At 41.6% G+C, this 27,852-nt stretch overlaps 1 protein-coding gene across 1 annotated transcript in view; it reads left to right on the top strand.

Annotated features, from left to right (window-relative positions):
* FMO1 (flavin containing dimethylaniline monoxygenase 1) overlaps window positions 1-20,175 on the top strand; it is a 29,302-nt gene extending 9,127 nt beyond the window's left edge. The window contains exons 2-8 of the mRNA XM_003414876.3: window positions 3,415-3,603; window positions 6,091-6,253; window positions 10,388-10,530; window positions 13,704-13,903; window positions 17,372-17,727; window positions 18,260-18,332; window positions 19,539-20,175. Coding sequence (XP_003414924.2) covers window positions 3,415-3,603; window positions 6,091-6,253; window positions 10,388-10,530; window positions 13,704-13,903; window positions 17,372-17,727; window positions 18,260-18,332; window positions 19,539-19,881 — 1,467 coding nt within the window. The 3' untranslated portion in view covers window positions 19,882-20,175. The remainder of the gene's footprint in view (window positions 1-3,414; window positions 3,604-6,090; window positions 6,254-10,387; window positions 10,531-13,703; window positions 13,904-17,371; window positions 17,728-18,259; window positions 18,333-19,538) is intronic.
* Window positions 20,176-27,852: the final 7,677 nt, after the last annotated feature.

The raw sequence follows: 27,852 nt of genomic DNA, 5'->3' as shown, positions 1-27,852 counted from the left end.
ATTGTAGTTTTGATCTGCATTTCTCTAGTGGCTAATGATCGTGAGCATTTCCTCAAGTATCTGTTAGCTTCTTGAATCTCATCTTTAGTGCAGTACCTGTTCATATCCTTTGCCCATTTTTTAATAGGTTGTCTTTTTGCAGTATCATGTAGATTTTAGAGATCAGACACTGATTGGAAATGTCATAGCTAAAAACTTTTTCTCAGTCTGTAGGTAGTCTTTTTACTGTTTTGGTGAAGTCTTTGGATGAGCCATAGGTGTTTGATTTGTAGGAGCTCCCAGTTATCTAGCTTCTGTTCTGGTGTTTGTGCATTGTTAGCAATGTTTTGTATTCTGTTTATGCCATGTATTAGGGCTACTAACATTGCCTCTACCTCTATTTTTTCTTCCATGATCTTTATCATTTTAGATTTTATATTTAGGTTTTTGACCCATTTTAAGTTAGTTTTTGTGCATGGCGTGAGGTATGGGTCTTGTTTCATTTTTTTTTTTTTTTGCAGATGGATATCCAGTTACGCCAGCACCATTTGTTAAAGAGGCTGTCTTTTCCCCATTTAACACACCTTAGGCCTTTGTTAAATATCAGCTGCTCATATGTGGATGAATTTATGTCTGGATTCTTGATTCTGTTCCATTGGTCTATGTGTCTGTTGTACCAGGCTATTTTGACTCCTGTGGTGGTATAATAGGTTCTAAAACCAGGTAGAGTGAGGCCTCCCACTTTGTCCTTCTTTTTCAGTAATGCTTTACTTATCCAGGGCCTCTTTCCCTTCCATATGAAGTTGGTGATTTGTTTCTCCATCTCATTAAAAAAAAAAAAGCCATTGGAATTTGGATTGGAATGGCATTGTAACTACAGATCGCTTTTGGTAGAATAGACATTTTTACAATGTTAAGTCTTCCTATCCATGAGTGGAAACCCTGGTGGCGTAGTGGTTAAGCGCTGTGGCTGCTAACCAAGAGGTCGGCAGTTCAAATCCACCAGGCGCTCCTTGGAAACTCTGTGGGGCAGTTCTACTCCATCCTATAGGGTCGCTATGAGTCGGAATCGACTTGACGGCAGTGGGTTCAGTTTTTGGTTTGGTTTGATCCATGAATAAGGTATGTTTTTCCACTTATGTAGGTCTCTTTTGGTTTCTTGCAGTAGTGTCTTGTAGTTTTCTTTGTAGAGGTCTTTTACATCTCTGGTAAGATTTATTCCTAAATATTTTATCTTCTTGGGGGCTACTGTAAAAATGGTATCAATTTGGTGATTTCCTCTTTGATGTTCTTTTTGTTGGTGTAGAGGAATCCAACTGAATTATGTATGTTTATCTTGTATCCTGACACTTGCAGTCTCCACTTTTGAACAGAATTGCTTTAGACCTTCCTGCAGCATAGAAGATCAGGGTTTAGTCATCTTTCTCAGAAGTCAAAGTCTGCAGCTTTCCAGCTACATTCTGGATAAGTGAGGATGTCAGATGTGGGGCCACAGGCAAGCGGGAAGTTGTGTAAGAGTCAGTCATATCAGTTGATGAGATCAGCAGCATTCATTCAAACCACCAAGTTATCCTTATAATCTTATTCTGTGTGATAGCTCTACATTTCATGCAGATTTAGACACATGCCCTCTCCAAATGCGCGGCTATATTTGTGTTTCCACTAGTTCACACCGGTAAGGAGGAACCCTGATGGTGCAGTGGTTAAGAGCTCAGGCTACTAACCAAGAGGTCGGCAGTTTGAATCCACCAGCTGCTCCTTGGAAACCCTATGGGGCAGTTCTATTGTGTCCTAAAGGGTCACTATGAATAGGGATTGACTCAGCGGCAATGGGTTATGGGTCCACAAATAAAATAATTTTTTATTTCACTGGAAAAAGAGGCTGTACATATCCAAGATGGTAAATAATATTAAGATACTAAGGACCTTCTCATTAAAAGCAGAAGAAAAGTCATCCATAAAACCATTCAAAAGACAGAGGCAATGAGTATCAAAGATGTTACTAAAACAGCTCAGTATTCAACCTGGTGATAATCTTATTAAGATGTTGATGTTCACTAGATATTTAAGTCAAAACTGGGGATGTGAACTTTGTTAGTGGTGAGTCATACACATAGTTGTTCAATCTGGACACCTTTTACCACCTTCATCTCCCACGCTCTAAATCCAACTGGCCTCACCACCCTATGCGTTCCTCCTTTCAGCCACCTCACAAATCCCCCCTCTCTCAAGTCCAACCACCATTGCCTCCACTCAGACCATCATTAGCATGGTTTCGAGTTCTACACACTTAACTAACCTCCTCCCTTCCTTCCTTTCCAGTCCCATCTAATTCATCTTCTGTAGAACCAGAGTTATCTTTCCAAAACCTAATATGAATCACTTCCACACTTAAAATATTTGGTGAATGTTATAGAATTGAATTTTATCCCCCCAAAATGTGAGTCAACTTGGCTAGGCCATGATTCCCAGTATCATGTGATTGTCCACCATTTTGTCCTCTGATGTGATTATCCTATGTGTTGTAAAGCCTAACTTCTGTGATGTTAATGAGGCAGCATTAGAGGCAGTTGTGTTAATGACACAGGCCTTAATCTACAGGATTAGCTTTTATCTTGAGTAAACCTCTTTTGAGATATAAAAGATAGAACCCAGCAGAGAAGAGAGGACCTCCTACCACCAAGGAAGCAGAGCCAGGAGCAGAGTGCATCCTTTGGACCCGGAGTCCCTGAGCTTAGAAACCCCTAGACCAGGGGAAGATTGATGACAAGGACTTTCCCCCAGAGACAACACAGAGAGAAAGCCTTCCCCTGGAGCTGGTGCCCTGAATTTGGACTTCTAGTCTCCTAGCCTATGAGAGAATAAATTTCTGTTTGTTAAAGCCATTCATTTGTGGTACTTCTATTATAGTGGCACTGGATAACTGAGACAGTAGACTACCATAACCTTCCTATAAAACCTAAATTCCTTAATTTTGGATACAATACTTCTCATAATCTGAAACTTCTCTATAATCCTTTCAACAACACCTCTATGAAACTAAAATACCTGGAAATTGTCCATCATCCGAACACTACTTCCTGGCTCGTATCTGTTTTCATATTATCCTGTATCTTGCAGTCAATATCTCAGTGGTACTATGTGAATCTGGACATGTGAGGTGGTCCCAGTCTTATTTGTTAACATGTAATTAATGAAACTGAAATTCCGATCATGCAACTCATACTGGGATCAACACTCATCACCTCCCAAGTGAAGTATAGCAAATCCCATTGGAAAGGGGGCAGGTAGCACATATTCCGGTGTCACCTGAAACTTTGTCAGTGTTTGAAATTTCTAAAAATTAACATTCATTTCCTTGTGTATGTGTGCGTGTGTGCACATGCGCACATGCATGCATACGTGCACACTTATGTGTACCCACTCTTTGTACAGGAACATGTTGAAGAAGGCAGAGCCAGTATCTACGAGTCTGTGATTTCCAACAGCTGCAAGGAGATGTCTTGTTACTCAGACTTCCCATTTCCAGAAGATTATCCAAACTATGTGCCAAATTCTCTATTCCTGGAGTATCTCCAAATGTATGCAGACCGGTTCAATCTTCGCAAATGCATTCAATTCAAGGTGAGACACTAACCGTCAGTCAGCATTCAGGAAGTGTTTCCTACCTGTTTTCTGTTATCTCCCTAAAGCCTAGCCCTAGCTTTCTATATAAGATAATCAAGTGGCGAGATTAATAATGCCTGGCTGGATTCCTTTAACCCTTGTACTCGCTCCTCACCCCAAGTAAATCTGGAGTAGAGGGGGAGACTTTTATTTGTGTAAACACTCACATGCATAAACTTTTAGCATTTTTAGTTTGCAATACTTAGATCTAAGTATTCTAAAGGGCCTAAAAATTTCAAACTACGTTCTCAGCTCATGTTAAATCCCTGCACATAGGAGTCCTGAGAACTCCTACCAGCCCCCTGGATACCTCTTCCCAAGTGTCCCTTTATAGGAATGGATTTGAGCAATGGCTCATACACAAGAGCACCTTGTTACCTGAAGGCAATCTGTTCTAGATATTCTTGGGACTAGAAAAATCTTTGATTGTTATTCCTCTCGTAGGCGCTGATGTTTTCCCTTCCCATCTCAGAGGATGGAGACAGGAGAAAGGCAGGACGGGGAGAAATGAATATATTCTCTTTATCCTCTTTTTCCTTTTACATCCCCCTCACCAAGAAACACATGAGAATCCATGTGTTTCCCACTTCCTATCTTCCTATCCTATCAGAGATGGGGATGGTGAGACATCCTAGGGAATTACACAGAGAAAACAACAAGAATAAAGAGCTTGAATAAAACAAGTGGCAAATAAGGTTCACAGTCTTAAAAATACTCCTGGCCAGTTTTCCAAGGAGTGTTTTATCCCACTTTCTTATTTTGAAAGGGACACAGTAAAAATAAAGCACTATCATAGTGAGTAGATACGACCTACAACAATCTTTGAAATAGATGTGCCAGAATCTGAATCTGAAGCATTCCCTTTACTACGTGCTCACTCAAGCCTACTTTAAAACAGCTTGAAAAAAGCCAGATGAAGTCACCAAAGTTTTAAGAAAGGACATTCAAGCCCCTGTCTCTGAGAGGTAGCCTGAGGTTGATTTTTGTTTGGTGCTCTGCCTCCTTCCTGTCTATATATTCCACATTTTCAAGTATGAAAGTTTATCATTTTAAAAACTAAAGATAAACTTTATTTTTAAAGGTTTTAACTTAGCTGAAGACGCATGTTTTAAAAAGATGTGTGTTTTAAAATGACGACGTGAGCGCGTCTACTAACACAAATGTAGAAACCCAACAAGCACTTCAAATAGTATAAATCCAGCAGCAAACTCATTAAGGAAAACTTGAAAACCCTGCCTTTGAAAATTCTGAAAAAGAAAGAAAGGCAGCAAGACCCTTTGGCTGGTGGATTATGTATGCTCTTAAATTCGACTTTTCTTAAATTTATTTTACATACATTTCCTGAACCAGAATCTAGTACTCATGGACATACACGTGCTCAATGGGAACAAAAAACAGACTCTTTGAAATCTGGGCTGCTCCCAGAAAATTCAGGCTATAATGTTATCACATTTCAACAGTTTTCTAGATCTGGGAAAATTTCAGCAATAGATTCCATAAGACTTATTCTGTACCACTTGGGACCAAGTGGTGGCGCAGTGGCTAAGAACTCAGGCTGCTGATTAAAGGGTAAAAAAAAAAAGGCAAAGCTGATCAAAGGGTAGGCAGTTTGAATCCACCAGCTGCTCCTTGGAAACACTATGGGGCAGTTCTACTCTGTTCTGTAGGGTTGCTATGAGTCAGTTCGACTCGATGGCATTGTTTATTTTTTTTTTTGACGAGGAGGGGTTTGGGACCAAATTTCTTTTTTCAGTTACATATGATACATGTTTCTATTAAGAAACTGTTTTTAAAGAGAAAGCTTTACACAAAACAGGGTTGCATAATGAAAAAGACATCAGAAGAAATAGGTTATAACCTTGATTCTATCACTTCCTGTGAGAATTGGAGCAAATCACTTACAAATGTTTTGACCTCACTACTTCTCTTAGAAACTCCTCTACAACTCCAGCCTTAGAAAAGTTCCACCCAGGAAATCATGATTAATCTGGTAACCCGATTAGGTTTTTAGGACTATGCTTATTAATCATGTTGGCGTAGTGTTTCAGAACTACGTCTGCTAACCAAAAGGTCAGCAGCTCAAATCCACCAGGGCTCCTTGGAAATTCTATGGGGCAGTTCTACTCTGTCCTATAGGATCAGTATGAGTCAGAATTGACTCAACGGCAATGAGTTTGTTTGTTAGTTTTGTTTTTTTTTTTTCCTATGCTCTAAACCAAAAAACCAAACCCAGTGCCGTCGGGTTGATTCCAACTCATAGCGACCCTATAGGACAGAGTAGAACTGCCCCATAGAGTTTCCAAGGAGTGCCTGGCGGATTCAAACTGCCAACCCTTTGGTTAGCAGGCATAGCACTTAACCACTAAGCCACCAGGGTTTCCTTCTATGCGCTAACCCTGACTGGAACCATGCCAGCTGCTGATCATGTCTATGATTCTTTTTCAGACCAAAGTCTGCAGTGTAACAAAGCGCCCAGATTTTACTGTCTCTGGTCAATGGGACGTGGTCACTCTGCATGAAGGGAAGCAAGAGTCAGCCGTCTTTGATGCTGTCATGGTCTGCACGGGTTTTCTCACTAGCCCAAATTTGCCTCTGGACTCCTTTCCAGGTACAGCAATTTCTGCAACTGACCCTAAGTTGTCTTCTGAGAGCCATCCTGATATGTGATTGGCCTGGGGACAAACTCCTGTGGCTCAGCCACTAAGTAGTTGAAGTTGTAAGGTCACAGGGTTTTCTTTCTAACCAGCACTTTTCTGGCCAGTTTTTGGCTTTCATTTGGAGTATTTCATTCCAAACAACAAATGAGTACAGAAGAGCAGAATGAATAACTTAATAAGTGGTTTTATGCTTCACTGAAGTTCAAAGTCCCTCCTTATGTGAGTGATGGCGCTCAGGAAGTCTTCTCAGACAGGGACAGTTAGACAAGTTGCTAGCTCGGCAGCAGCTGTATAACCAAACTTGAGCTTAAAGGCTACAAAGGTCAATCTATGAGTAAAGAAAAGGTCATTTTTGTTTGTAGTTTGATACGTGCCACAGCAGTTAGCTAGATTAGAGGTTTATGGCACAGGTTCAAGAGTCAACAGGGAGATAAATCTTGAGAGAGAAGGTAAGACATCTTTGGATCTCAGTTTCTTCATCTGGATTTCACAACCATGATTCATGTTAATCCATGTCAAAATTCAATTGGTTTGATTTATTTCATCTGCGGTGAGGGTTCAAAATGTTAAAACTCTAGGAAAATTTTCTCTGAATCATTGCTGTTGTGTGCTGCTGAGTTGATTCCGACTCATAGTGACCATATAGAACAGAGTAGAACTGCCCCGCAGGGTTTCCCAGGCTGTAATCTTTATGAAAGCAGATCGACAGATCTTTTCTCCTGTGGAGTAGCTGGTAGGTTCAAACCACCAACCTTTCAGTTAGCGGCCCAGTGCTTGTTTATTGCACCACCAGGGCTCCTTTCCTTAGCCAAACTGAAATTGTCACAGAATAGAATCATTGAACTGGAAAGCACCAAGTTCAGTCTTCTTCCCGATACAGAGGATGCTTCTCCGATATCCGTGACAAAGGCTCAACAGCCTCTACTTAAACACCTTCAACAATGGACTGTCACCCCGCTGCAAGACAACTTGATCCTTTGTCAGCTCTTGTTTGCCAAGCCTTGAGCAGCCAGCCACTTCATGCTCCCAGGAAGTAGTGCCCGTTACAGAAAGTTCCACAGTGTAGGGTTTACACTATATTCAGCACCTATGATATACAGTACTAGGTGCTAAGCATATACAGGTGAATAAGACAACATGTAGTCTGTATTGGTAGAATTCTCACTTTCCATGGGGGAGACCCAGGTTTGATAGCCTGCCAATGCAGCTTATGCACAGCCACGCCTGTCCATCAGTGGTGGTTCGTGTGTTCCTACAGTGCTTAATAGGTCTTAGTGGAACCTCCAGACCAAAATGGACTAGGAAGAAAGATCTGGCAATCTAATTCTGACAAACCAGCCAATGAAAAATCTGTGAACTACAGCAATCCTATCTTAATCATGGTAATGGCACAGGACTGGACAGCATTTCATTCTGTTGTGCAGGGAGGCAACTGAACCAGGGACAGACTGGTTCAGTCTATGAGACTATTAGAGGGATGAATAGAGTTTTATGGGAGTCCAGTAGAGGAAGTACAGTCTTGATATAGCCTGGAGTGATCCCAAGATTCATCTTATAATAAATTCACATACCTCCAATGGTCCTTGATCTGCCTCCAAAGGTCACTCAAGTCAGAGCATGTTAGGATAATGTATAACCTGAAAACCACTGAAACAATGTGCTCAGTTTGAAAAGGATGATCTTGAGACCCAGGAGGTGTGTTTTCTAGATTACACCATTATCTAGCTATGGAGTCTTGGGCCTACCATGTAACCTTTCTCAGCTTCTGTTCTTTCACCTGTAAATTGCAAGCCTTGGACCACCTTAGCCAACAGTGTATATCATAGGTCAAACATGCAGTGCTCTACGGGTCTCGTAAACCTTCTCAATATTTGCCTCACCAGGCACTACCAACTGGCCATTGAAATCCTTGCCCAGTTGAGTGCTAAGACTCCTTTGAGTTTCCAAAGTATATAATTTTAGACTTGAACTAGAATCCTCCCAATCCTACCATCTCCCTCCCTACCTAAGAGCAGACATGCTTAGTCTGTACATACTCCTCGAATGGTTGCTAAGTGTTAAAAAATTCAATTTTGCTGAAGATATTTTAATAAAAAAAAAATGTGTCATGAACTCTGGAGGCAATTCCAAAGAAGTTCCAAAAAGTTTCAGTAAAAATAATGGGCATTATAGTGAGAATAAATGTGTAACCTCCCAAGATGGTTACTTGTATTCATTCAGGTATTACATGCCGGCATGTTTACTAACAAAATCAATCCTGCTAATAAAATTTCTCACTTTGTTCTCCCGTGAGACAGTAGGGGAAAGTGCCCCACAGCAGGCTCAGCCACAGAGTCTTGCTTTTGCCCATTTGTGACTCAAAACAGTCTGATTCAGAGAGAATATAAGGTAATCTGAGATTCAGGGTGAATTCTGTGACTCCCCTTCTCAGCAGTTCTCTAATCTATACTGGATCACTGTGCTGAGTTAATATTTGAACTTGGTTGCATCCTTGCTAAATCCTAAATGCTCTGCATTGTGGTTGGGTTTTAACTGGGATTCATGTTAGAGTTCTAATGACTGGAGGTGAGCTAAAGAGCCACCAGGCCTCGGTCAGGCCATCTCCCACAGCATCCACATTTGTCCTCTGAGAGTCTAGATGTCTTACCGCTGTTCCTGGAGAAAACAGTCTCTTTGTCCTGCACATAGTTCTGATTGTGTAAAGCAGCCTGAAGAGTATTTTTCAAAACTCTCTCCATTCCTATTTGATTTTTCAATGAGATTTGGCATCAATTACCTAAGATATCCTATTTAGTGAGATCAATAGAGCTAATCCTGATGCAAAGAGTGCAATCCCTTTTTCTCTCAGAGCCAATCCTGGCTGACTCAGAAAACATGACCTGAGTTACACTCAGTCCCCAAGGCAAACTATCAGTGAACTGCCCCAACCCTCACGGATCCTTAAGAGCAGGGACCGTATTGTATTTATTCTATTTCTCCTGCATCATCTAGCACAGTGCCAGGCACTGGTGTCTAAAACAGTTTGGTAACTAGAGTAGAAGCACTGACTCATAGTTTCCTTTATTTTCTTGCTATTTCTTCTTGTTTGTGCAAAAGCAAAAGAAAAAAAAAGTTGCTGTTCAGCTGACTCTGACTCATGGCAACCCCATGTGTGTCAGAGTAGAACCGCACTCCACAGGGCTTTCAATGGCTGTGATCTTTCAGCAGGGAACCCTGGTGGTGCAGTGGTTAAGTGCTGGGCTGCTAACCTGAAGGTCGATGGTTTAAAACCACCAGCCACTCCACGGGAGAAAGATGTGGCGGTCTTCCGTAAAGACTTACAGGCTTGGAAACTCTACGAGGCAGGTCTACCCTAGGTCACCGTGAGTAGGAATAGAGCCTACAGCAATGGGCTGGTTTGGCTATCTTTCTAAAATAGATTGAGGCACCTCTAGGTGGATTTGAACTACCAACCTTCCGATTACTATCTGAGTGCTTAACCACTTGAGCTGCCCAGGGACTCCAAAATGTATATAGTTGCTGTTGAGACAGCTGTGACTCGTGTGCGTCAGGGTAGAACTGTACTCCATAGGGTTTTCAATGCCTAATTTTTCAGGAGTATATTGCCAGGCCTTTTTTCTTGAGGTGCCTCTAGGTAGACTTGAACCTCCAAACTTTTGATTAACAGCCAAGAACTTAACTGTCTGCACCACCCACAGAATCTTTGTTTGTGAAAAAGCTGTATATAAATCAAGAATTAGTAAATAGAAAATTATCGTCCCATTGACTTCTATCAATCTGTAAATGGTAATGGCTCCTTACACCTTTTGCTTAGTATGTCTTCATGCTGCAGTATTTCAGCTCAGTCCTTAGTGTTCTAGTAGGTAAAGCTGGAGCCCTATTCAGTGAGGTGAAGCAAGTAATTACCCCCGTTAAACAACCGCCTGCTAGCTTCTGTATCTTTTAACATCACATATTCATATTTCAGATTTTCTTATACTTGAAAAAGCTAGTAAAAATAATTTGAATCATCCTTCGAGAGGACGTTATCAACCGAACAATACTTATGTTTCATTCACTATGTTACTTCTTATTTTTTTCTATAGGTCTAAATGACTTTAAAGGCCAATACTTTCATAGCCGAGAATATAAACTTCCATATATATTCAAGGACAAGAGAGTCCTTGTGATTGGAATGGGTAACTCCGGCACAGACATTGCTGTGGAGGCCAGCCACGTGGCCAAAAAGGTACAGTTCTTGATGTTACTCACTGAAGAATTTTATCTGAAGATGCATGCCTCAGGCAAGCAACATTTGACACACCGTAATAAGGAATAAAAAGAATAAAAATGCCTAGAACACATAAAAAAAAAAAAACAGGTTTTAAAAGTACTTTTTATTTTATTTTTGCTTGAATGTCCATAAATTCCATAGTAAATTCCAGTGTCAGCCTTCTCCAAAAAACAGCTCTTCAGCCTTCCCGTGCTGGTCATTTTCCCAGTCATCCAACAAGAGCCACGAGAGAGAGTTTGTCCTCACTCAGCCCCACAGGTCAGAAAATCCCAGCAATTTTTCCTTGCAAAATTCTCCCGTTTGTCCATTCCTTTTCTTATTAGTTGCCACCACTCTCACCTTGTCCTCCCAGCAATGGTTGTAGAAATAGTATTTATTGTGGATAGGATTTACTGTGCCAAGCACTGCACCAGGAGATTTAGTGCATCACCTCAACCAATCACTAGAACAAGAGACTGAAGTAGGTACTATTGTTGTTGTTGTTAGATTCCATCGAGTCGATTACAACATATAATGACCCAATAGGACAGGGTAGAAGAGCCCCACAGGGTTTCCAACGCTGTAACATTTACAGGAGCAAATTGACAGGTCTTTTCTCCTGTGGAGTGGCTTGTGGGTTTGAACCGCCAACCTTTTGGTTAGCAGCCGAGCACTTAAGCATTGCACCATCAGGGCTCCTTAGGTACTATTAGTATCCCTGATTACAGGTGAGGAAACTGAGGCTTACAGGGTTAAGTATCCCACCTCAAGTCACATAACTTGTAGGCAGTAGAGCTAGTCATCAAAGCCAAGTCTCTGACTCAAAGCCCATGCCCCAGCTATAACTGTGCCCCATATCTCTGAACTCCCACCTACAGTCCATTCTCCCACCAATAATCATCCATCCAAGCACCAACAATCTTCTGAAAACCTCGTCACGAAACTGTCATGTTGAAAAACTAGTAGTAGTGTGCCTCACCTAAAACAAGAAATTGTCGCTATATTAGCCCTTCCTTACAGAATTTTCCACAACTTGGCCCGAGTACTTTTATGCCATTCTAATTTTATCCCCCAGGGTCTTCCTGGATCATCAACTGCAATCTAATGGCCTACTCTGTGGCCCCAGACTCCAGCCATCCTTCCCGGCCCCCGTCTCTGTTTTCACCTGTTCTGACACCACTCCCTCTCCCTCCCGCAGTGCCCTTTCCTTCTCTCAGCATCTCATCCCAACAAAGAGTAACCTCTGCCTCTTCACAGTTTATGTAATAATGCTCATTTACATCCCTTAGTTGGCATCACTCAATTCAGAGCATTCCTAACTACCTTCTCATAGTGCATGTCATCCTTCCAACTGTGCCATAAACGCATACATGTGAGTTGTTGGTCTCTGATGTGCCAGGTATAGCGCCAGCACTGGGGATACCCTCAAGAACAAAACATGAACAAAAATGAGATCCCCACTGCCATGGAGCATACAGTCATGCCAAACAAATGACTGTAAACAAACAAGTGCCAAATTAATAAATAGAACTAATCAGATAAGTAATTGCAAGAGTGAAAATAGCTGGAAAGAAAAAGAATTGGCAGTGTGTAGCAACTTTGAAATTCCCCTCTGGAAACTTCAAAAATCTCTTGTTGGTTGATTCATTGATTGATAGATTGATTAATTGATTTGGAGACACTTAGCAATTTGGAGGCGTTATCCCGAAGGAAGATAAAGGAGGCCCTAAACAAAAATTAACGCAGATCCATCCACTATGACCACCATACGCAGGTAACATATTGTTTCTATTTCTCTGATCATTTGGAAATTCCTTCCTTTAGAAAACATGCTTTGGCACACATCTTATCATTTCTACATCAATAAAGAAATGCCCCTCAGTTCGGAACATAATCCATAGCTACCAAAATGTCATATCTGATTCTGCATCATGACCTGGGAGGCAGGCTCAGTGCAAATATGTCTAATGTCAGACCCACTGATGCATCCACAGTTCCTGCCACTACACTTCCCGTGTTGCACGTGCTGCGCCATCTTGTTACGAGGCCAAACAAAACATTCGCACAGAAACAGTACACTGTAGCTGTGGCCACCGTGCCCCACTTTGGTGAGGGAAAAAACAACCTGTTAAATCAGTTGTTTTATATCTGCAAGTAGCAGATTGGTTAGCTAAATTTTTGCTTTTTAAACAGTTGTGCAGGCAACTCCTTACTGTGTAGTCATCGAAACAACTATTAGCTTAATGAACTCATTCAGCTGGCTAACTCAAATAGTCGGACAATTTGGGAAAAAACTAATTGTGTTATTGAATCTTACCGTCAGTTCAAACGGTGGTTTGTGTGGAAACCCTTGGCGGACGATTCCTAGTTGCTCTTGCCCAGTCCTTACTGCCTACAATTATAGTTAGTATCTGTTGCTGTTGTTAGGGGCCATTAAGTCAATTGCCACTCATAGCGACCCCACGTGACAGACTAGAACTGCCCCATGGGGTTTTCTAGGCTGTAATCTTTATAGGAACAGATTGCCAGATCTTCCTCCTTCAGAGCTGTTGGGTGGGCTCGAACAGCCAACCTTTTGGTTAAGAGCCAAGCACTTAACCATTGTGCCACCAGGGCTACAAAGTTGCCATCAACTGTTCATTGTCTCCCCACATGAGATTTTGTGCTCCCTATGGCTTGCCACAGTCTCTCATTCATAGTGGTGCCTAGCATCAAATCCAGCACATAATAAAAAACTGAACCCAGTCCATTTCCTGTCAAGTCGATTCTGACTCATGGCAACCCTGCGTGTGTCAGAGCAGGATTATGCTTCACAGCATTTTCAATGGCTGAGATTTTTCAGAAGAAGATCACCAGGCCTTTCTTCTGAGGTGCCTCTGGGTGGATTCGAACTGCCAACCTTTTGGTTAGTAGCAGAGCTTAACCATTTGTGCAACCCAGGGACTCCTTGGCACATAATAGGTTGGCTCAATAATATGTTCTAAGGTATTTTAATACCCTAGATCTGCAAACTACTATCTCAAAAGAACAATTTTAAAACAGGAATTAGAGGAATCATAACTATATGGTCAGCAATGTATTTTGAGAGTAGCAGACTTTTTGGCACTTCTTACCCCTTCAAACTGAGTGACCTCTGTGATGTCTTCCAGGTGTTCCTCAGCACAACTGGAGGGGCATGGGCGATCAGCCGAGTCTATGACTCAGGGTACCCATGGGACATGGTGTTCGTGACACGATTTCAGAACATGGTCAGAAATTCTCTCCCAACTCCGATTGTGTCTTGGTTGCTTGAAAGAAAGATGAACAGCTGGTTCAATCATGCAAATTATGGCTTATTTCCGGAAGACAGGTAATTATAGTGTCACTGCTAAGGGCTCTTGGCAAAAACGGGCCCAGTGCTTCCAGTGACACCTACCAACCAGACAATAACACAGCAACATGTTTGAATACAAAGGAAAACTTTGGACAAATTCACATGATAATAACTGTTCTTGAATGTTCAATGAGTGAATTATGTCTTTTCAACTTGTCGGCAACCCTGTAGGTTAAGTCTTACTATTATCTTACTTTTATTGTGGAGTAACCGAGGCTTTGTGGAGTCCTGTCAATTCCCAAGATCATTTGGTAGTGAGCTCTGTGACCTTGGACAAGTTAACTAAAGCCTCAGCTGCTGCAAACAAGAGGGAAGGATTTGGACTTCGTTGACAGAGGCAACACACTTCCTTGTCTCATTGTTTGAGAAAAACTGAATCCCTGGCCTTCAAGGAGCTCTGGTGCCACAATGGTTAGGCCCTTGGCTGCTAACCGAAAGGTCCATGGTTTAAACCCAGCAGCTGCTCCACAGGAGAAAGATGTGGCAGAAGCCAGAGGTTAAGAGCTCAGCTATTAACCAAAAAGTCAGCAGTTTGAGTTGACCAACCACTCCTTGGAAACCCTACGGGGCAGGTCTACTCTGTCCTATAGGGTCACTATGAGTCACAATTGATTCAACAGCAGCGGGTTTGGTTTTGACTTGGGATCCCTTAGATTTGGTTAATTCCTTACCATTTCCAAGTTCTTGCATATATACTATTTCATATACATTTATTCTACCCAATGAGCTAAGGATGCCAAGTGTTAGCATCCCTATTTAATACATGAATAAAGGAAAGCCTACGCCCTAATATGTATGAACAGTTGGGTAAGAGGCTACCCTTCCTCCTCGTGTCCCAGTGCTCTTTCCATTTGACCATACTGTCTCTTTCTGTGTATTTGACATAAGCAAAAAATGGCTCAGCTTATATACAACAATCTCTCAAAGTGTTTGTCTTATGATTCCAAAGTTATAGCCAGATGTGGCAGTCTGTTTCAGATTGTTGTTGTTAGGTGCCACCAAGTTGGTTCCAACTCACAGTGACCCCATGCACAACAGAATGAAACACTGCCCAGTCCTGTGCCATCCTCACAAGCATTGTTATGTTTCAGCCCATTGTTGCAGCCACTGTGTCAATCCATCTCATTAAGGGTTTTCCTCTTTTGTACTGACCTTCGACTTTACCAAGCATGTTGTCCTTCTCCAGGGCTTGGTCCCTCCTGATAACATGTCCAAAGTACAGGAGAACAAAGTCTCACCATCCTCACTTCTAAGGAGCATTCTGGTTGTACTTCTTCCAAGACAGATTTGTTCGTTCTTTTGCAGTCTGTAGTGTATTCAATATTCTTCACCAACACCATAATTCAAATGCATCAATTCTTCTTCGGTCTTGCTTTTTCACTGTCCAGCCTTTGCATGTATATGAAGTGATTGAAAATACATGGTTTAGTCAGGTGCAGCTTAGCCCTCAAAGTGATATCTTTGCTTTTGAACACTTTAAAGAGGTCTTTTGCAGCAGATTTGCCCAATGCAATACGTTTGATTTCTTGACTGCTCCTTCCATGGGTATTGATTGTGGATCCAAGTAAAATTAAATCCTTGACAATTTCAATATTTTCTCCGTTTACCATGGTGTTGCTTATCGGTCCATTTGTGAGGATTTTTTTTTCTTTATGCTGAGGTATAATCCACACTAAAGGCTGTACTCTTTGATCTTCATCAGTAAGTGCTTCAAGTCCTCCTCACTTTCAGCAGGCAAAGTTTATGGGGCAGTTCTATTCTATCCTATAAGGTCACTCTGAATCGGAATTGACTCGATGGCAATTTTTTTTATTTTCATTGTTGTTGTTATAGTTGTCCTTCGACATCTCTCTAATGGCAGTGCCTTCTTGCCCTTGTCAAAATGGTCTTGATTTCAGCCTGGCCTTTCAGTTGCAACCTATGACTTATTCCATTAAGAAGAACCAAAGGTTTTATTCCCTCATTGGTTAAGTTTGTACAATGACATTCTATATCCAGGGTGACACTACAGCCTGGAGATCCTGTCCGGCTTGCTTTCAGATTTCATTCTGGACCAGCAGGAATTAATCAAATCTAGGGTGGCACTCTGGTGGCGTAGTGGTTAAGTGCTACCGCTGCTAACCAAAGGGTCGGCAGTTCGAATCCACCAGGTGCTCTTTGGAAGCTCTATGGGGCAGTTCTACTCTGTCCTGTAGGGTCGCTATGAGTCGGAATCGACTCGACGGCACTGGGTTTGGTTTTTTTGGTTTTAAGGTGGCACTCAGGCCAGCACTGATGGCACATGAACCACTTCTAGTACATGCACTCCCGCTTTCTTCCGGCTCCCTTCATCTTTCTCTTGCATACCTACTTCTTCCCCCTGCTCTCCTCATTATCATCTTCATTCCCCCCACCACCACCTATTTCTTACCTACCCTGTTCCACTTCTATCTGCAGGCATCTCAGGGGTTTTAGCCTTTTCTATCAGAGATTTTTCTATCGTAAGTTTTATCTACCGTGAACGGTAGCTCATGGAACTGTAATGAAGCCTGTCTAATCCCATAAACCTAGAAAATGTGGAAGGAGCCTGAGGCTAAGAGCCCAGCTGCTAACCAAAAGGTCAGCAGTTTGAACCGACCAACCACTTCTTGGAAACCATATGAGGCAGTTCTACTCTGTCCTATAGGGTCGCTATGAGTCAGAATTGACTCATCGGCAGCGAGTTTGGTTTTGGTTTGGGCTCCCTTAGAAAAAAAAAAAAAGTTCTTGCATATATACTATTTCATATACATTCATTCTACCCAGTGAACTAAGGATGCCAAGTGTTAGCACCCCTATTTAATACATGAATAAAGGAAAGCCTACACCCCAGTATGTATGAACATTTGAGTAAGAGGCCACCCTTCCTCCTTCTGACCCAGTGCTCTTTCCATTTCTGTGCATTTGACATAAGCAAAAAATGGTTCAGCTTATGTACAACAATCTCTCAAAGTGTTTGTCTTATGATTCCAAAGTAATAGCCAGAAAAAGACAATTCTGCCCTTGTTCCTTTTAAGCACATGCATGTTTTCCTTACGGAATTGCTTCCTAGTGGGAGGGACAGAGAGCTCCCAGCAGTTCTCAGTAGATATAGAAGTCCTTGGCTTCCCTGTCGCTCTTCAGCACTCAGCTATCTCTAAAATTACAGTCACCACTGAACACTAAAATTCAGCAAAGACAAAAGGAGCTAAAGACAGGTCTGGCCTCCTTCTTGGGCTTCCAAACTCTAGTAAATGGTAAGCACATTTTATAATCCTTCCTGGATATTCACGTATCCTCTTCAAAAGAGATAGCTTCTCCCAAGACTATCTACTCCTAGCCAGCCAGAGAGGAGAGCCCCATACTGAAGACAGGAAGAGAAGGAGGAGGGGGGACCGGCTGCGCTGTTCACTGGCAAATCACTTCCTGTTCCTTGTTTTTGTTTAGGGTTCAGCTGAGAGAGCCTGTGATAAATGATGAGCTCCCAGGCCGTATCATCACCGGGAAAGTGCTCATCAAGCCGAGCATAAAGGAGGTGAAGGGAAACTCGGTCATATTTAACAACACCCCAGAAGAAGAGCCCATTGATATCATCATCTTTGCCACTGGGTACACTTTTGCTTTCCCCTTCCTTGACGAATCTGTAGTGAAAGTTGAAGATGGCCAGGCATCGCTGTACAAGTATATCTTCCCCACGCATCTGCAAAAGTCAACCCTGGCTGTTATTGGTTTCATCAAACCCTTGGGCTCCATGATACCCACAGCAGAAATGCAAGCTCGATGGGCTGTTCGAGTCCTGAAGGGTAAGGGTCTGAGAAGTAGCAGAACTTATGTTTTCAGTGTGACGCATGATTTTGGATACCAGAAATGTCGAGAACATCCCTGTCTCCTATCTAGGACCACAGATTCTTTAGAAGGACCTATTCTATTGTTCACTGAATTACAGTATCATAATGATTTTTTGCCATTATCAACTCAAAGGTTGAATTAGAAGACAAAAAATATAAGCTGTGTCTACCTGTTGAGTTACTTGACAGGATCAGCTGTTTCAATTTAAATAAGAAAGTTCAGGATATTGAGTGACAAAATCCAGTCACACCAGTTGTGAGGTCCTGTCATATCAAATAACTAGTGAGATGGCCAGATGCTCCTCTTTTCAGCTGGTGACATTATTACCAGGAGATACCACCAGCCAGCTCAGGCTGCTAAAATGTTGGCCAGAACAGATGAGTAGCTGGGTATCGGAAGCAGAAAGATGAGCAGTGGTGAAACGTCTTTACCCACTATGTACACACCTAGACCTTAAGGCAAATGACATTTTTGTTTGTCTTATAGGTGTGAATACATTACCACCACCGAGTGTCATGATAAAGGAGGTTAATGCAAGGAAAGAAAACATGCCCAGTGGGTAAGTCAACGACTTGTGCACTCTACTTGAATCAAACCTGAAATTGGTAAAACAATAGCAAAGAGAGATAAGAGTTATTGATTTGGAGAAAAGAAGCATCTTAGAGGGGAAAAAAAAAACGGATAGCTTGTTTAAGGAGAAAGGAGGGAACAGGTAATTGAGAAGTTTTAATGTCCTTGAGCAGCCATCGCTTCACGGTTACCTAGCACCACATGGAGTTGTGATTCTAGCGTACGCCATCTGCCAGGCACGCTAGTCCATCTTATCCATAATCAGCAGGCAAACAGTTCCACACTGACTCTAGAAGTAACTGCTCGTTCATTCAACAAACCCTTACTCAGATCTGTTGTCTCTAGTCAGATCCCTGTTCTAGAGCAGGCGTCTGCACACTTGAGCCTGTGGCCAAATCCTGCAGATAACCTGGTTTGGGATTTTACATTTTTAAATAGTTTGTAAAGATCAAAAGAAGAATAATATGTTGTGAAAATCATCTGAAATTCGAATTTCAGTGGCCGTAAACCCACAAGAAAATTTTATTAGAACACAGCCACACTCGTTCCTTCCTGTTTGTCTTTGGCTACTTCCACACTACAGCAGCAGAGCCGGGGAGTTAAGACAGAGGCCACCACAGGCCCTCAAAGCCTACAGTATTTACCATCTGGACTTTTGCGGAGTAAGTTTGCTAGAAAACTCTTTATGAGTAGAACTAAACCAAAAAAAAAAAACCAAACCCAGTGCCATCGAGTCAATTCCAACTACACAATATAAAAGCTTCTTGTCTCACAGTTTAGCCAACAATTTTAATACCAGCATAACAGGGAATTCTACTCTTGACTTTTGTGGCTTTTTTCATTGTTTCATTGTTTTTTTCATTTCATTGTTGAGGTTTAGAAAGATCTGGGCAGAGTAAAGTCATGTGAACTATTATTTTCCTCTAAAAATTGCTAATCATTGGACAAAACAACTACAGCAACACTAGATGCACTGCGAGCATTCCAAGAACCCTTTGAAAGCCATAGGTATAAAGTGTCTTTTCAAGTGGACTGTTTTGTATTTAAGAAAGAAATGAGACCACTAGACAGCTATGGGACTTAAGGGGAGAACACAGAAATAATTACCTATTTCTGCAGCGGCATTTGTTTTCCTATTCTAAGATTATCATTGCTTTATCTTTTTTTTTCCTTCCCCAATCTTCCTTTGTTAAAGGTTTGGCTTGTGCTACTGCAAGGCTTTACAAGCAGATTATATCCGATACATGGATGAGCTCCTGACCTTTATCAATGCAAAGCCCAACTTGTTCTCTATGCTCCTGATGGATCCACACCTGGCTTTGACCATCTTCTTTGGCCCGTGCTCATCATACCAGTTCCGCTTGACTGGTCCAGGGAAATGGGAAGGAGCCAGAAATGCCATCATGACCCAGTGGGATCGAACATTCAAGGCCACCAAAACTCGAATTGTACAAAAACCCCCAACTACCTTTGAAAACTTACTTAAACTCTTTAGCTTTCTGGCTTTGCTCATAGCCATTTTCCTGATTTTCCTGTAAGAAAAGTATTTCCTACTGGCTTTTCTAGATGCACAGAGTAGATTTACAATCTTATAGCTCCTCCATTGCCGCAATATCACCTTCGTGGCAATAAACCAGATCCAGTTTGCGAAGGCCACCCCTGCCCTTCTCTGGCTGGCTCCAGGTCTACCACTGGCATTCATGAGTTCTCCCAGTTCATCTGTGCCTCATGCTAGAGGATGATAACTGTTTTCTGTGCACTTCAAAGATTCTGGAAGGTTCCAAGTTTACTGTAGAAGACAGAGCTGTTCTGGTGCTCTACCTCTTTCTCATATAAGCTGTTTTCATAAATCTCAACTAAAACTCTCTATTTAGCAAAAGACTGGGTTGTACCGAAATCGTGCTCTTATGGTCTCAGCTGATTAAAAAAGAAACTGTTTCAAGTGGCCTTTTGTTCTCTTTTTAAGGGTTGGGGAACAGACGAATGGAAAGGAAGAAAACTAGGAGTCTGTTTATGAAGCCCATAAAGGGATAGGAGATCAATGAGTTAGTGCAACAACAGCACAAAGTTATAGTGTTTAAAAAAAAATTCACCTGTCTGAGACTGCTCATTCCTCTCGTATGTACTCTACAACAAAACAGGGTGCACCAGCTGGCATAACAAAGACACAAATCAGACATACCCCTCAGAAAACAACCACCCCCCACTCCTGGAGTGGGCCTCCTGCTCAGACCCTCCTTACAACACTGCTTTAAAGAACAAATGGGGCTACCTCCTCTTAAGACTGGAACAAATCCAATCAAATTCAATTGGGATTCAACGGGGAAAGGGCATAGCCAAGAAGTCTTTTATAGAGAGACAGCAAGGGGGAAGAAACAGAAAGAGAGAAGTAAAAGCAGTTTTTACAAACTAGACTCGGCCCTTGATCCTTCTCACAGTTACATCACAGCCAGAAAAGGTTATGCCTTCACTTTACCTCATTGATGGGCTCAGATGGCAAACCCCAGAGAGCAAATCTCACTTCACAGAGAGATGCACGGTTTAGGATTGAGGGGAGGTGGTTAAAAAACTATGGAGGCTAGGAAAGAATGAGCTCTGTAGGGAGGACGGATGCAGACACCTTCTCAACTTCAACCTTCTCTTCAGTCAATCGTATCTCCTCAGTGTTCTTCCATTTCTTAACTTAATCCCTAATCAATTTCATTTCTTAACACAGCAACTCATAATGAAAGATTGCTCCGCTAATTATAATATAGGTTACTCCTGGGAAAGCTTTCTCTCCCTTGGAGCGGAGCTGACATTTTAGCATTCCTCATGAAGGTGGCTGAAGGGAAACTCAGTGCCTAAGGCAAGAAACAGGGGTAAACCATGGGGACACAGGCTTGTTCCTGAACTTAATCTCATTTACCCTACTGAGAAACTGAATATACAAAAGGACAATAGCCGGATCATCCATGACAACAGAACTCTGACCTACGACCTCGGCAGCAACCAACCCAGGAAGCCAAATCACGACCTCAGCAGCAACTGGCCCAGAACAGTTAGGGCCTGGTCAATGACTGACAGCTTTGAAGTAGTGAAAATGTTTTTTTTCTTTAGTGCTTTAATATTAGGGAGAATGTATTTTCTCATTTGTTTTAATATAGCTGTATAAGCTGTGATTAATCTCTAGTCCTTGGAAAATGGTGCAGGCTCTGTTCAAAATATAGCTAGCAACCTGTTCGCTCTTAAACATAACAAACACCCTAATACCTTACAACATAGTTTCCCTTGTTCAAAATAGGCGATTGAGAGTTTGACATGGCTGACGCCATAATCATGCTCTAAGTAATCTCTAAACATTTTTTAATTGCACCAGCTGCACCGGTCTCCTCCGAAGGGGTATGGAACTATCTCAGCTCCTGTGGCTTTGATGTCTCCTTTCTTTGTTGTCTTGAGAAACGGCCTTCAGCCTAAAAACCGTCAAGAAGGTTTGCTGTCTTGCTCCCTATCTCAGCCACAATGGACTTGGCAAAACAGCCCCACTAGCAGAGAGATTCTTAGGAGAGTTTTTCAGCCTGTTATAAATATACTGATTAGAGTCCAGGTGCCTGACATGTTTATCTTCAGTTTAATAGAGTTTTTGTAGTTGTTTTGTGATGTATAAGACCATCTGTGGACTACGTGCTCAAACATTAAGTATATGTGATCTTTTCTGTATAAAACCCTCCCGTCAACCCTTTAGGGCAGACAGAATTTGGGAGAAATTTAACCCCCTCTGTCTCTTGAATACCAGTATTCAATAAAGCCTTCTTACTGCTTACCTCCCCCTGTCTCAGTATTGGCTTTGCAGCAGGCGGCTCGAACCCGCAATTTGCGGTAACAGCTTTCCCAATTTTTGTCCCACTTCCAACTCAGGACCAACCAGAGAAAGCCAAAAGCGCTCCCCAAGCCAATCAGCTATGACGCCCCACTGCTAGTTAGCCCACCTTCCAACTTCCCCAGGCCTGTGACCTCCAATCACAGCATACCTGAAGCCCTCCTTTTTTCAAGAGAAAGCTTTTCCACTCCTCTGCCTGCCTTTGAATCTCTGCCAAACTCAAGTGACAGTGACTGCATCTCTTGCTCTTGCTAGTTTTCATTATTTCAACAGTACAAAACGTGCTATATAAAGAGGTAACATAACGACTATAGCAAAAATTTAATGCTGCGCCTTGTACACTTCTTTAGAATGAAATCTTCACACTAGTAATTACGTGGCTGGGAAGGCAGCAGTACCAGAATATAGAAGCAAGGATGGCGAGACTTTGATTTGCTTACTTTGGACACGTCACCAGGAAAGAAAAGGGCATCATGTTTGATAAAGTTGAGGGCCAATGACAATAGGGAAACTCTCAACGAGATGGATGGACACGATAGCCACAACAATGGTCTCAGACTTATCAAAGATCACGGAGATGGCACAGGATGGGACAACATTTCATTTTGTTATACGTAAGTTTGCCATTAGTCAGAGGCAAAGCGGCGGCAACAACAGAACTAATAAGTGGCTGAGTCAGGACATAAAGAAAAAAAAAACATCTCTTTATTCCACCCTTTAAGCTTGAGGTTTCCAACGTTCAAATGATTTCAAAAGTCTTTGTAGTGATAACACGACAGTCATATTAGAAGGGTGTTACTCCATGTCCCTATGCGTATGTGTGGACCTGTCTGTCTGCCTGTCTGTTTATCAATTCTTGTTTCCCACTGTGTCTGGGATTTTGCAGGTCCTTCCTTTTATGTATATCTCTATGTTTCTGAATTCATAGGTCTGAGTCTCCACATGCATTTTTTCCTGTTGACCTCTCCCTCTTCTCTGACTCTGACTAGGCTAGGCCTACTCTAGCGCCATAGTATGAACAGACTCAGTGGAAAGAAAGGTTTCTCTTTCCTAGTCTAGAAGATACTCCATAAATCACACTGGGAAACATCATCAATTTTTCCCATTCAGAAAAACAAATAATTAATTTAGTTGGTTCCCTGTAGTTTAGCAAAAGAGGAAACATATTAAAAATTTGGGCTTTGGGGATTCTGCTTCTTGTACATCTTTTATCAGAAGGAAGTCATGAGGCATTTCATCTCTAAGGGTAATTTTACATTTTAAAAATTATTTTCAATGTATACAAAAAGTATCTCCTGCTGGACCAGTTTTAAATAAAGATGTCTATCCCTTTATATGAGGGCATTGATGATTCAGCATTACAATTCTCGTCTTTTAAACAGTAGACCTGGGTTCGATTCCCAACCAATGTACTTCATGCTCAGCCAGAGGCCAGCTCGACAGCCACTAACAACAACATCTCACTGTATGTACTCTGGATCTTTCAATGTGCTCTGCTGTAGGGGAATCTTAAGCAATGGAGCTTGTGCTTAGGAGCACATGCTCTGCTGCTTGCTAGCTATATGACCTTGAACACGTTACTTACTTTTCCTAAGCCACAGTTTCCCCTTCTATAACGTGATGGTTAAAACTCATCCCACTTCATGAGAATGTTATGAGTATTAAATGGCATGACCCACAGAAGCCCTGCACATGGAAACTGTTCAATAACTGGTAGCTATAATTGCTACCATTGCCAACAGAGAATTCATGTTTTATCAGCTGCTTGCTTGCTTGTGAATTGTAGACCTAGGTACCTAGCTTCTCATTGGACATTTCCACTAGAATATGTCATGGGCTTCTTAAACACAATGTGTCTAAAACTGACCTCATTATCTTCCCCAACAGCCCCTATCTCCATCTCTTAGTATCATCCTTCTTCCCTGTGTAGGGAAAAAAATTGTATCCCAGTAAATAACTGTGCATTGTCTAGAGAACACCCTTCAGGATTATCTGATTTTGATTCTGTGGATACTGTTTTCCAACTCTATTAATTATAGATAACTCATAGCAAAGCAAAATAATTCTTGTCTACAGATATGCAAATTATGCCCATAGATGTTTAATTGGCTTCCCTTCCCCACTGTGGAAAAAGCTAGTTTTGTCTCCATTTGCACATTCGTTTCAGTGTTTCTGATCTATAAATGTGTGTCTGTTCTTCAGTCTCCTTTGATCTGGTTGTAACACGTTACCAATTCCTGTTTTAATAACAAGCTAAATAAAATCTTTAATGTGTTCATTTTATATTTGTATGAGAGTCATGATTTTATCTCCTTTGAAAATTAGATTTTAACACCTCTCTCAAGGAATAATAACACTATTCATCCACTCAGAAAAAATGCATAGTTTTCTACTGAAACATGAAGGAAGTCACCTTTAGCCCTCTGATCCTCACACCTCACATCTAATAGTAATCAAGCCCCTAGCAAGTCCTGAGGCAGAGCAGGGATGGGGGGAGTGTTACCAAAGCCTAGAAGATGGGTCTTTGTCCTGCACTCAGACTTACCAATTATTTGGACACGGGTCTTTGAGAAAGTAACTTTATTGCAACACACAGAGCAAGGAACCAGGAGGAAGTTCCTCAGATTTGACTCACCAAGCTACAGGGAAACAGGGCTTACATGTGATTTGGGCAGTAAGACGGCGGCCACACAGACATACTGGGTAGGGAAAATTCTAGAAGGTGGCCAGGAAACAGGAGATGACATGGTTCTTGTAGACCTCCCGCTTCAGAATAGGGTCCAGGTGATGATTTTTCCTTCTGATTCATTCCACCTGTTGCTGCATCTTCTTTTGAAGTCAATTGACCCTTCTGTTCATGCAAGGCAGACCAACTCTGGCTTGGGCTAAGGACTAATGGAAATTTACTGGCATCTGTAGGGTCAGGTGACAGGGGCACTGTGTGTAACCAGTAGGCTCTGGAGTTGGACTGCCAGAGTTTGAATCCCAGCTCTATCATTTTATAGCACAACCTCAGGCAAGTTATAATTTCATCTAGCTTCAGTTTCTTCTGTAAAATGTGGGAATAATACTTTAGCACGGTTGTGAGGAGCAATGCATGAAGATAATACAGGTAAAGCATTTAGCTCAGTGCCTGATACATATATAGTAAGTGCTCACCTAAAGGTAGGTATTGTTAAAGACAGAAACTGAGGACCAGAAAAATTGTCAGATTACTGTGAGTACAAAGGAAATTTCACAAAGGTCATTGGCCAATAAGGAATGTACCTAAGAACAGACAAACAGGAACAAATGAGATGTGATGGAGTGATCGTAAAATTGAGCAAACTCCTTTAAGACAAGACATTCATTAACCTCGAACTCGCTTAAAGTTTACCTCTTGCAAAGAATTTAATTTTACCCAAAGTAATCTGGTCTTGGCCCTTGTTTCCTGAGATGATAACTCTAAAACTTTAGGCTTTCCTGAGCAGCTGAGGTGCCTTTATTTTAAAACCTCCTAACTATATCTGAGGATTTGTGCAAATGAATGGGAGCTGGCCAGGCCACAGAGACCCCCTAGTAATCTGATATCAGCTGATCCTGGGAAGGGGAGCATGATTTAGTCATGCTTAGATTAGCCTATGGTTAATTTTCTACTCTTTTTCTCCTTTCTTCCTTAAAAACTCATCCGAACTGGCCTAACAGGAGCCTTCCTGTTTTTCTGAACAGAAAAGGTCTCCCTGTATGCGTACGGATTAACTGCTTTAATTCTACTTCAAATATTTTGACACTATTATTAATATCTCACATATTCATCTCTCCTTAGCCTCCCCTTTCTCACTGGCTAGTTCAGGATTTACACATTCCTTGTCTAGGTTACTGCTACCTAGCCTCCACTCTGACTGACCCCATTTGTACCCTCTTCACTCCCTTCTTCATACTCTTCCAGAATAATTGGTGGGTGCTCCCAGCCCCTGTAGTGGTCTAAGAAAACAAAACAAAAAAAAACCCAGTGCCCTCGAAGAGGAGATGAAATAAAGAGCTTCTTGTTTTCTCCTAACTCCGGTAACACATTTCCAATCACTACTTCCCAATTTAAGAAGTTACCCATGGAGGCTACAGACACCTGAGAAAAACACCATTTAGGTTGTCCTGTCCTTGATAGGGTAGAATATGTTATTATTTCACAAATAGTCCAACCCGAGAGCATTTCGATTGAAAAATTAAAAGTCTGTACTTAATTCTTTATCTGCAAGAATTTCTTTAAACACTTAAAAAATTTTTAAGAAAAAATGTAATGAGACAATCACCTTTGTATCAGTAGATAAGACTGAATGAATTTTCCTAGAGAGTAAAAGTTATATTATTTAACTAGGTAAGGTTTTTGTTTTTTGGTTTGTTTTTTCCTGACATCTGTTTTCCTGAAAGGGCAAGCAGCCTTTATAAAGAGTATGACTCTGGTTACAGTTACGGCCAGAACCAGAAACAGAGAAGGAGCAAGTGCACCTGAGGCTGCGGTAGGAAGCTGAGCCTGAATGTCAGCAAAAGGGGAGAGTGCATGTCGCCAGAATGCTTCTCTGCAGAAGCCGTACTCCCAAGTCAAGACATGCAAGTGGTCAAGGGGAGATACCTCAGGACATTAGAGGAGGAGGAGGGTATTGTGGACTAGAGATGTCATCAAATGCATATTGGGACAAGTTGGCAGTATTTCACAAAATTTTAAATGCACGTATCCTTTAGCACGCTAGTGGCATCACTAGGGTTGGTGTCACCCAGTGCAGAAACTCATGGTGTCACACTCCCTCCCCATGGACTTTCTCCCATACCAGCCCGGAGAGAATCCTTAGTAATTCTTTGTACTGTTATTTGTAAATCATAATTCCCATATCACACTGAATGTAATAGCAGTAGTCATTACAAACAACTAGCAAAATTCAAATTATACCTTGAAATTGCAATATCATACGCACAGGCTAAATGTATTTACATTTACACAGCTTCATTGTGGTTCAAGTGAAAATTTGGTTAAAAAAAAAGAAAATAGAATTCAAAGTAAAAACGTTTAAGAATGACATCAAAATTACATTCATTGTAACATTAAACTTTACTGTTACACCAGACACATTAATGGATTAGGTCTGTGTAACCAATAACGGTCCAAATAAGGTAGAAGTTGCAGACAAATGCATATTGAAATATAGTCATAAAATGAAATAATACCATAAAAATAAACAGGAAAAATGCACAAGCATTTCAGCGCTGACTGAACAATGGCTTTTGCCAACTGACTTTCAGTTGATTTTGCAAGATCAGAAAGCCTTGACTGTCCCATAAAAAAAAGTCCCATGGTAGATGGAAAATACTTACTAGTTCCAGCTTTGTAAAGCTCCTCTCACGTGAAGCCACAAACACACATATCATCAGAAATAATAATAGGCTTAGGGAAAGGGCTGGGAGAAATTCTACAAAGTCCCATTCAGCTATGAATGTCAAAACGCCTAATGTAGCCCAAGGTTTGGCTTCTTCCAGTTCAATCTGTGCTGCATTCAGGTGCCTTCTCAGCCTTGATATTTCTATTAAAAGGTCACTCTTGGGTACCTTGTCATAGAGCGTGGTCAGTCTTGGAATGGATACCTTTAACTCTTCTTCAGTGGCAGATATGACACTCTTC

Source organism: Loxodonta africana, chromosome 3, assembly GCF_030014295.1.
Source record: "Loxodonta africana isolate mLoxAfr1 chromosome 3, mLoxAfr1.hap2, whole genome shotgun sequence".
Lineage (NCBI taxonomy): Eukaryota > Metazoa > Chordata > Mammalia > Proboscidea > Elephantidae > Loxodonta > Loxodonta africana.
Note: the sequence above shows the minus strand (reverse complement) of the source record. Positions and strands in the feature narration are given on the sequence as shown.